The sequence below is a fragment of the Lottia gigantea genome (genome assembly GCF_000327385.1).
Source record: "Lottia gigantea unplaced genomic scaffold LOTGIsca_114, whole genome shotgun sequence".
Taxonomy (NCBI): Eukaryota; Metazoa; Mollusca; class Gastropoda; family Lottiidae; genus Lottia; species Lottia gigantea.
Window position 1 is genome coordinate 603,564 of NW_008707106.1, and position 11,564 is coordinate 615,127.

The following is an 11,564-nucleotide window of genomic DNA, read 5'->3' on the forward strand; positions in this document are numbered from 1 at the left end:
AACATACGACAAAAATTCTTATATATTCTTTGAGTGCATGAAATTTCCTTTTTGGTGATATATCACACTTGACATTCTGATCAAAATTGCGCGTTTTAAAAATCGAAAATTTTGTACTGACTTCTATAGTAACTGTGCGTAAATTCACGGTGTCTATAATCTACCGACAGTCACCGTTGCCTTAAAAAAACTTTTAACTACGAATATCTCATGATCTAATGATTGTAAAGACTTGAAATTTTGAACATTATTTAACAATGTACACATCATCACAGACAAATTAAAATTTTTGAAGTGGACGTGGCACATCCGGTGTGCATTTACCTTTACCTGAAATATTTGCAATTGTTATAACTCTCATAGTTTTCAATTTTCAACCTAGAAATTTTGCATGAAAATAGATCACTGCGTAGGACAATTTGTGATAAGATTACAGTTGTTTGCATTCTTTACTTTAAAAAAGGGATTAGGTTTAACAATTTTATAAATTTTCATTTTTGATCTTTAGCATGAATGACCTTGACCTTTGCATGGTCAAAGGTCATTGACTAAGGATGACCATTCTTACTTTGATCTTTGATGTCCGATATATACTTCCGGTTTTGCAGACGTCCAAAACAGCAATTTTCGAAACTTCAAAGGCTCATATTACTTTTATTTGACATTTGGTGACCTTTTGACCTGAACAAAAATTGTTGCCCCTTACGAGATATATTCGATAATATCTTCACTTTTGTTGTGCATTGTTAACTTCCGATTCTACAGCAATTTGAAAATCGCGATTTTAACTTTGAAAAGCTCTGTCACGTGACCTAATTAACATAAAACAAAATTTCTTATATATTCTTAGAGTGCATGATCTCTCCTTTTTGGCGATATATCACACTTGATATTTTGATCAAAATTGCGCGTTTTAAAAATTGAAAATTTTGTACTGACTTCTATAGTAACTGTGCGTAAAATCGGGGTGTCTATAATTTACCGACAGTCACCGTTGCCCTAAAAAAAAGTTTAACTACGAATATCTCATGATCTAATGATTGTAAAGACTTGAAATTTTGAACATTATTTAACAATGTAGACATCATCACAGACAAATTAAAATTTTTGAAGTGGGCGTGGCACATCCGGTGCGCATTTACCTTTACCTGAAATATTTGCAATTGTCATAACTTGCAAAGTTTGCAATTGTCATCCTAGAAATTTTGCATGAAAGTAGATCACAGCTTAGGACAATTTGTGATAAGATTACAGTTGTTTGCGTTCTTTAATTTAAAAGAGGGAACAGGTTTAACAATTTTAAAAATTTTCATTTTTGAACTTTAACGTAAATGACCTTGACCTTTGCATGGTCAAAGGTCATTGATCTAAGATGACCATTCTTACTTTGATTTTTGATGTGCAACATATACTTCCGGTTTTACAGACGTCCGAAAACAGCAATTTTCGAAACTTCATAGGCTCATATTACTTTTATTTAACCTTTGTTGACCTTTTGACCTGAACAAAGGTTGTTGCCCATTACGAGATATATCCGATGATATTTTCACTTTTGTCGTGCTCCGTTAGGTTCTACAGCCAATTGAAAATCGCGATTTTTAACAAAAAAAGGTCTATCACGTGACCTAATTTACATAAGCGAAAATTTATCTTTTGTCCTTATTACACGCAATCTATTCTTTCAAATGATATATAACACTTGGTATTTTGATTGAAATTGAATTTGAAAATTTTGTATTGACTTCTATAGTAACTTTGCGTAATTTTAACATTTTCTATAATCCACTGACAGTCATAGTTGCCTTAAAAAAAACTTTTAACTACGAATATCTCATGATCTAATGATTGTAAACACTTGAAATTTTGAACATTATTTAACATTATACACATTATTACAGACGACACAAAATTTTTGCAGTGGGCGTGGCAAATCCGGGATACTTTTACCTTTACCATAAATAATTCAAATTGTTATAACTCGAAAAGTTTGCATTTTTCACCATTTTACAAAAAATTAAAGCACTATTTGGGACAATATCTGATAGAGTTACATTTTGTTTAGGCCTTTTACTTTAAAAAAGGGAATAGGATTTACAATTTATAAAATTTTGATATTTTGACCATTTACATGCATAATCTTGGTCTTTAGAAGGTCAAAGGTTATTGATCTACGATGTCCATTCATACTTTTATCTTTGATGTCCGACATATATTTTCGCTTTTACAAACGTCCCAAAACAGCAATTTTCAACACTTTTAAGGCTTATATTCTCTTTTATTTGACCTCTGTTGACCTCTTGGCCGAAACACAAATTATTGTACCTTTCCAAAAATATTTTCATTTTTGTTGTGCGAATTGAACTTTTAACTTTACAGCTATTTGAAAATTCGACTTTTTACTACCGAATGTTAACACCTTTTAGTACCGAATGGTATCAAATTTAGGCGTCTTTTCACTACCGAACGGTAAACGGTTTAAACGATTTTTTCTACTATTGAACGTTTACATTCTTTTCTTTCCGGTAAGAAATCCCATTGTGACTTTAAAATGCAACGTTTTATCGATGTATCAGGTTGGATGCGCACTGCTTCGGTACCGTTATAACGGTTCTAGTTTATTATTTGAATTAAAAGATAAAGATTTATCTCAAATCATTCAGTCGATAAATCACGGAATGGATACAGATACATTTAAAAGGGTTTGTAAAGCTCAATGGAGAAATCCAGATGATCATGGATATGTATTTGTAAATACTAGAAAGCCTGCGGGTGAAAGAGTTATGACAGACATTTGTTAAATTTTATATTTTTAAAAATGGATAATTGGAATAATATTTTAAAAAGAAATAAAAAATATATCAAAGCTAAGAATAAAATAAATACCCAAGTTGAAAATAACATATTACAACAACTCGGATTAACGAAAAATCTACAAACTCTATTTCAACCCATATTAAAATCTCAAGAGGATATTAAAAAGAAATTAGAACCCACACCTAAACAAATTCAACAACCACCGTTTCCTTCTCCTCATCAAATAGAATATCCCATTAAAGATGATGAAATCATAATTAGGACATTAGATGATATAAATAATTATTTTTCAAACCCTGACCCAGTTTTACCAAAGAGCATTTCACCAATCGTTGATAATCAAGGTTTATTGTTTAATGGATATAGAATAAAATTTAATGAAAATTTACCGCAATTCAAAATCGATACAAAAGACTTTACATTTACATCAACAAAAGGATTAATAGATTTAATGAATGGCGGGTATATTGACATTGCCGATTACAAGGATTTACTAGTATACTCAACATTTCTTCATGCAATAAGAAAGACGGGACCCAAAACAAGAAGATTGGAAGCAGTTGAAACATATTTAAATAAAGTTATCATAGATAAAAATGATTATAAAAGCGTGATTAAAAATGTCAAAAAAAGAACAACTATTCGTCATCACCTCAAATAAATCAGACATTAAATTATCTCTAAATTATGAGTACGAACTCGATCGCAATCAATAATATGAATTGGGATTAAAGTATTTCTCTGTTTACAATTCCATTAGAAATATCAACGAAAAAAATAACCAAATAAAAATATCAACAGATAACGGAGTTAAGTTCAAACCCATTCGTTTACTACCATGAAGCTACGAATACATAGCCATTAACGAATACCTATCTGAATATGGAGGAAGTGTCAATGGTAAAAACAATATTGAATTCGAAGGTAATTTGAATCTGAACAAAATAAAATTGATATTAAGAAATAATAGTCAAGTTGATTTCAACGTAGAAAATTCATTGAATACGTTACTAGGATTTGATAAACGAGTATACACCCAATCCACTTTAGCACCAAACAAAGCTAATATCGAGAATGATATTGATGTGATAAATATACATTGAAATTTGATAAACGATGGATTTTTCAATAAATACAAACGTCAGATTATTTACAGTCTTCCAACTTTCACTGTACCGATAGGATATAGAATTATAGAGAAACCATTTCAAACGAGGTATTTACCACTTAATTCCTTTATGATTAAAGATATAAATCTGGAAATCAAAGATGGTAAAAATAGGTTTATAGATTTTGATAACGAGGAAATTGTTATTCAACTTCATTTAAAACAAAAAAATTAACACTCTTCATTCTCTTCTTGAATAGTAAGGTAATCGAAATCATCAAATTCGTAGTTTTCATCTATGTTCAATTCTTTTTCGTCGTTGTAAGGATACATGATTCCTTCACTGTTTAGTGCTTTTCTCTTAACGAGATTTAGATAACTTCTAAAAACTTTCTTTTGTTTATCATCCTTTGGAATAACTACTCCATTGGTGAAACTTTTTACCCAAAGTTTCTTAAATTCATTGGTTACATCGTGTCCACTAGCTAATCGAATATAATCTTCTACGGATATCTTATCTTTAGAGTAACCCTTAAACCCTTTTCTTTTAGAATACCGTCGGAAGTTAGAATGATATTGTATTTAACTTTTGGCGCTAAATATAAACCAAATATAATTCCACCATCACCGTAATCATTTTCGGACACCAACCCACCTTCATTCAATTTATCCCAATTGCTAGACGAAATGTATAAACTATCGGTATCCATATAGTATATTTCAGACTTATAAAATCCATCTATCACGCGAATAAAATTATTCATTATTTTTTTACTGTGAGATAAAACGAATGATCCCAAATGACTAGGTGTTAGTCGTGTAGATTAAGGAAGTGTACAGTCAAATTCTTTTTCTTCTTTATTTATCTCAACTATATATAGACTATCATTTACTTTTTCATAGTTTATAACGTGAGAATCGAAGTTGGCTTTTAAAGTCACTTCACTCCATAGTTGTCTCGATGTAGTTATATCCTTCTGAATAGACTTACCATACAACAAATTGCCTAATAATTTCATGCAATTACTACCTACGATATTACCTTCTCGTTTATATTTATTTCTTAGATCTCTTAAAATTAAAATATAATCTCTATAGGGTGGAGTTTTAAAATTTTCTTCGTAAACTATACCATCTAATATTTTAATAATTCGTCCACCGGCTTTCACTATTTCTTGAATATCGACCGATGTTAAAACGTCGTGACAGAAACCATTTTTGAACCTGATTTTAGTGCCAATTTCCTTTTTACCTATTCTACTCGTAAAACTGATTTTATCTTTAGCTGGTATGGGTTGGAAGAACATGACTTTTAAAATAGCAGTTCTAGGTCTGAATTTCTGTTCATTAAAGAGCTTAACAAATTCTTTATTTTCTTCTTGTCGAAATGGTCTACCACTTTCTGCTCTCAGATATTCGCTATCTAAATCCAACATGGCTGAAGCGTACAAATCGTTAGCATCAAAGGCCATTAGTTTAGTACATTTTATTTTTTTAAGTCTCGAATGAACCTCCGCTTTATCTTTCGTGCTAGCGCTATATTCTTTGAATAAATCAATTATATTATCACTTGCTGTTTCTGTGTATTCCTTTAATATATTACAAATTTCATCCATTTTATTCGTTTCAAATGATTTTCGATTTGCCGAAACTCTTCCTCCTTTAATACTTTGTCTGATAAAATATCTTATAAAAGGGTGAGTATGTGAGTAAACTTTTTCTACATTTTCTTTTTCGGTGTGTTTCGGAACCATTATAGTACTTTCATACCATTCTTCTTCAATCATTTCTTTATCGTAATGATATAAATAATACCAACCCTTTAAAGATAACGAAGGAGCCGTTGGATTATTGGAAATATTCTTTAATACAACTTCTTTCATTGCTTGATTGTATTTTATCAAACAAGTTCCGAGACATAACGTATCTCTTTTATCGTAAGGTTCCCATTCGTGTCTTAAAGATTCCCAATTATCTTTGATGTATTTTGCAATGTCTACATCCTCGATCTTTCTCAAATTCATCGGTAGATTAGATGAATTACCCCATTTCATGTTGATAGGAATATATGAAATTAATATTTTGCAAATAATTAGATTTCGGGGAAGGGAGGGTTTGATTCTCCCAAATGTACAGGCTTAGGGTGGAGCAGACACTTTATTTAGAAATTAGGATTAAGGGTCTTGATATTGGGTTTTCTTCTGTTCTTATTCTGATCTGAAATTAGAAAAAATAACTCGCCCGATGGGCGAGAAGTATAGTATCTGTTATGTGCTGATTGTTTTTAGTTTACTATGAACAATATTATCATTTAAGTTCTTATTTTTTGAATATGCAACTATCATTTTCTGCTTATAGACATGGGGGAATTTCTCTTGAAGGCTCTTATAGTGGGCATGAAGTATCTTGCTTGCTCGATTGCTGGTTGTATTAAACGGGACAACAAAGGGTGCTATGCCTACATTATGATGAATATTTAGTCCTATAGGTCTTGCTGTATTCAATGTCTCAATCCAATGGGCTTCCCTAGATTGACGGAATTTGGTAGTTTCATCTTCGGGCAAGTCAATTTCTATACGCTCAATTGGGATTAGGGTGAGATCGTCTATTGAATGGTTGTCGAGGTTGAAATGATTAGAAACAGGCTTGTCTTTCTTTAATTTGATGTCTGACCTATGAGCATTAAAGCGAGTTCGTAAATTATTCTTAGTTTCTCCTACATATTGTTTGGGGCATTTCTTGCATGAAATTAAATATATTACATTCGAATGTTCACGTTAGATGTTCCTGGATCGGGTACCTTTTTTTCGTAGAGTTGCTTACAAAATAATGAGTTTCTGATATAAAGGGACATGTTTGGCATCTACTGGACAAACGTGGAGCACTTCTTAAACTGGAGGTACTTCGGCATAAAGTCTGTTTTTAGCTGCTATCTGTGCTAAGGTCGAATTTTTTTTGTTTCGTAAAAATCGTTTAGAGTACCCACGCTCTTTTAGTTTTGAGAAACAATCGTACAGGCTTGGTTGAAATCAGAAGATCTTGAACAAATTCGATGAAATCGTAAAACTTGTGACTTAATTATACCAGAAAAGGTATGTTTTGGGTGAAAGGAGCTCTTGTGCAAGAGTTGAAGAGTATTAGTTTCTTTGAAATACACTTTAATATCCAGTTTATATGTTTCTGCTATGGAATCTCCCTTAAAGACTATGGTATCGAGAAAGTCTATGCTTTTGTCACTCACGTTTGCGGTTAGTTTGATAGAAGGATGGTGGTTGTTGAGAATTTCAAAGAATTCCCAAAACTGTTCGATAGAATAAGTCCAAACCATAAAAATGTCATCCAAAAAGCGTCCGTGAAAAAGTGGGTCAAATGGACAAAGGGGCAACACCTCACGTTCCCACTCTGCCATGAAAAGGTTTGCGTACGAAGGGGCGAATCGTTTGCCCATTGCTGTCCCTGAAGTTTGTAAATATGTTTTACCATTAAATGTGAAATCGTTTCGACTAAGACAAATCTGTAGAATTGCATCGTCGGGTCTGTTTGGATCTGGGTTTCTATTAAAAGCTTTACGAACTGCCGTTAAACCAGTAGTGTTATCGATATTGGTATACATAGAAGAAACGTCGATAGAAATTAAAATAGCATTAGAGGGAACTCGAAGATTTTTTATTTTATTGACAAAATCGGTTATGTCTTTAAGGTAGGCGCGATGTTGACATGCTAGAGGTCGTAAGAAATGGTCAATGTATTCTGACCCTGCATATGACTCACTACCACAGTCAGATATAATCGGGCGGCCTTTAGGGATTTTATTCGAGATAAACCACTCCTTGGTTGGACTCTTATGGATTTTAGGCAAAGTGTACAATGTCTCTCGCGATAACTAGTTTTGACTAAATCGGCAAGAATATTGTTAATCATGTTAGCAGTTTCTTTGAAAATTGGTTTCGGTAAAATGGCATAATGTTTAGGATTATTCAGTTGATTCTCTGCTTCTGAAACGTAATTTTCCCTATTCAGAATGACACAACATGAACCTTTGTCACTCTTTTTAATAACAATGCTATCGTCTTTCTTAAGTAAGTTTAACGCTTCACGTTCTACTCGTGTGAGATAAGGCTTTTCGTGTGTATGGAAAGGTTCACTGTTTGGTTATTCATACTCGCAAATGCTTTCAATATTTCAGGATGGATGGCGGCCTGAGGGGGTGTCCACGTGGATTTAGGAATAAACATTGTTCTAGCACCACGTGGGGGGTGGTTTCGAAAAAAATATGTGCAGCTAAGATTTCGTTGAAATCGTTCAATGGATGGTCGGAGATAATTCAAGTTAGCTATCTTTGGTGTGGGAATAAATTTAAGTCCACGGTCTAAGATTGAATGCTGAAGGAGTGTGAGAATTTTGCGGCTCAAGTTAACTACAGTTTGGCCTAGCGGTGGCCTCTCAGTATTTTTATCCCCAGTAATTAGTTTAAAGACTTACTCGATGCTTGAAGCTGGTGTATCCAAAACAAATAAATGCTGTTTGCTGTTTCTGGAGACCAATGAAGATTATCAACTGGTTCGAATTCTTCTTCGTAGGATGGTAAGATTGTTGCGCTGTTGATACTGGACTCCATAATCATGTTGTTGAGAGTGCTGAGGTTCTGTTGTGCTTTCTTCGAGATTTTATTTGAAATGGGTATACATGTGAAGAGGATCTTGGAGTTTGGGAAGGTTTTGTTGGCTGTGGCGATTAATTTCTGGGCTTGGTTAAAGGAGGTCTTTGGTAGCTGATCACGGTTGTTGAGGCCTACATGAAGAATAATGGTAGTAGGTTTGGGATCATGGTCGTATGATTCCAGGATTGACTGTATGTGATGGATTTGGGCACCGGGGTAAGAATGTTTTTCAGTGTCTGAACCGGTTTTGGTAATTCGATTCAGGTTAGATGATCCAATAATTAAGGTAGATTTCTTTAGAGCGGGTAGCTTCCATAATGATTTGTCCTTGGTTTGGTGATAATACGGTTTGGTAGCGGATATAATGGTCGTCGACGGTGTGATTGGTACTGGTTTGGTAGTTGTTAGAATTGTAGCATTGGGAAAGGACTGGGATCTCGTTCGAGGGGGGGAAGGTCTGGATATACATCTCGACTTGGATGGAGACTGAGGGGTGGTTTGCTGGTCCAAAAACGCACAGAAGGAAGAAAGGTTGGCGGATCCTGGATCACGTGGTGAAGATTCAGATGGTGTGGAATGGGAAGACGAGTCTGAAAGTGAAAAGAGAAGGGGAGTGCCCTCTCTACGAGAGCGTTTACCTATGCCTGCTGGACTAGGAGTAGGTGAACTTCGGGCTCGTTTAGGGGTTTGGTTCGGCAGCGTCGTGGCTCTAGATGGTGCAGGTGTAGTGTCCATTTCAGTTGGTAGAGATATGGTTACTCTGGTTTTTGTTTCGTTGATTTTTTGGTAGAACTTGGTGATTACAGCTTGAGTGAGAAGTTTCCCATAGGAGCGACGGGCCCAGGACAGGGCATGAGAAACGATGCGGTCGACGCCAGGTGATGATAAAGACTTAGTACGAATGGTGGTCAGCTTCTCTTGAAGTGTGGTTTGGTAATGGTCGATCAGGACCTGCGTAACCTTGGAGAGCCATGTCCGATTGAGGGATCTAATATTCGCGTCAACAGCTGATGTTTTCATTGCTGGACGGATAAAACTATCCAACTCAGAGACTTTGCGTTTGAAGGTAAACGCTGGTTGGCCTTGCTGTTGAAGGGTAAGGATTGCCAAATGATGGAGGCACTGCAAAACTTGGAAGAACACCTTCACAAAGGGTTCTTCCTACTTATGAGTGGGGACTGGTTGGCGTCGGTGGGCTGGTAGTCGTTTCTGTTGTTGGTCAGGTCGATGGTTACCTCTTGATTGGTAGGTGTTGTAGGTAGGTCGGCGATGGGGTGGGATATAGCTGGATGGGTTAGTTGGTGGTCGGCGATTGGTAGGTGGTAGAGGTCGATGGAAGACAGGGCCGTTGTAGGGTACGTGATATTGGTTTGGTTGACGATGAGTGTTTCTATGTCTGGCTTCTTGCCAGTGGTTGTTGTAGTTGGGGAGCATAATGAAAATAACTTGAGGTTAGAAAGGGAACGTACAGCGGATGTAACAGGAGGAAACTGTATATGCTAGCGTGAAAATGTGGGGATCAAATTATGCAAATAAGTCAAACTGGGTTTGGGGATATATAAAGTAAGATGAAAGTTATGATGAAAAATGCAAAAATATATATTTAGGTGATAAATAACGCTAACAATGATGTGAAAAATTATAACAATTAAACCAAAAACTTACGCAATTAAAATATTATCCTTTTTCAAGTGTCGAGGAATTTTTTCTGTAAATCTTCATCGGTGAATGAATTAGTTAAAGGTAGAGACAGAATTCCTCTAATTTTTTTTTAAAGGGCATTGTGTTAGTTTTTTTTACGTTTTTGATCATGATCCAGTTATCAAAACCGCTAGCGTTATGAGCAATTAATGTTATTCTTTTTTGATCTATTTTTCATAAACGTTGTAACATTTGATCGATGCATTCTGTACCTACAAATATTTCTACTATATTCATTAATTTATTATAAAATTCTTCTGGAATGGGATCTGTCGGCTTTAAATCTGAAAAGAGATTATTTATTCTGTCTAACATTTTTCTTAGTTTTTCTAAATTAATTAACGTGCAAGAATAAGGTATGACTTTATTTTCGTTATAGGTTTCGCAATCCCATGCGTATAAACAATCATCAGGAATGGTTGGAAAAACGTTTAGTTTTAGAGGTGAATTTTGCGTTATCGCATTATCATCTCTACAAGTTCTCCATACGTTTTCATCGTAATTATCTTCTATTTCTTTAATGCCTAAGGTTTTGTTATTTCTTCTAATGAGACAGAAATGCGATTTATGTAAGATTCACAGATTCTAGCAGTTGTCATAACTCCTTTTCTGTTTGATTTTGAAAAACTGTTAATGAAATCTTGAAATTCTCTCGTGTAGTCTTCGTTTAAAACACGATTAACGCACTTTACAAAGCAGTATCCATCGCTCGGTATATAACAATTTATACCGATATATTCATTTATCTTTTTGAGTAGGGTAACACCACTACCTTTTTTTGATCTTTTTATTTGTTTGAAATTGTTTTTACGGAAAATAATTTTTCCTGTGAAATACCAATCAGAAGCATCCGATTTATTATCCACTCCAATGAAGAAATTGACAAAAGTTTTTTTTATTAAAACCCACAAATTGCATCTTTTGTTTGTTTTTTCCATCTTGAATTATTTCTCCATCTTATTCAATTTGCCCTTTAAATGTTATAAATTCATCAGAGATAAGGTCAATAACATCGGAAAAAAGTTCATTTGATATGAATTTTTCATCGTCTAAAATTTCAATTTTATTCATATTTTTTAAGCAACTATTTTTAACTAGGAATTTTTAACTGTTATTGATGATATTTCTACATCAAATTTATCTAAAATTTCATTGAATTTTTCTAATGCGCATTGCCAACTTTCATATTTACTATCCGATTTTCATAAAAATTGGTATGTATGTGTATAATCAAATTCGAAATTTGATGGAATTATCGAATTTGCATAGTGCGCATGCGCA

At 34.0% G+C, this 11,564-nt stretch overlaps 2 protein-coding genes across 2 annotated transcripts; one reads left to right on the top strand and one right to left on the bottom strand.

Moving 5' to 3' along the window:
• Positions 1-2,815: 2,815 nt before the first annotated feature.
• Positions 2,816-3,475, top strand: LOTGIDRAFT_171421 (hypothetical protein; the record flags this gene model as incomplete). The annotated part of the gene is made up of 1 exon (XM_009047616.1): positions 2,816-3,475. The coding sequence occupies one exon, from the start codon at positions 2,816-2,818 to the stop codon at positions 3,473-3,475; it is 660 nt and encodes a 219-aa protein (XP_009045864.1).
• Positions 3,476-4,746: 1,271 nt separating this feature from the next.
• Positions 4,747-5,976, bottom strand: LOTGIDRAFT_171422 (hypothetical protein; the record flags this gene model as incomplete). Its single annotated transcript, XM_009047617.1, has 1 exon — positions 4,747-5,976. One exon carries the CDS (start codon positions 5,974-5,976, stop codon positions 4,747-4,749), a length of 1,230 nt encoding a protein of 409 aa, XP_009045865.1.
• Positions 5,977-11,564: the final 5,588 nt, after the last annotated feature.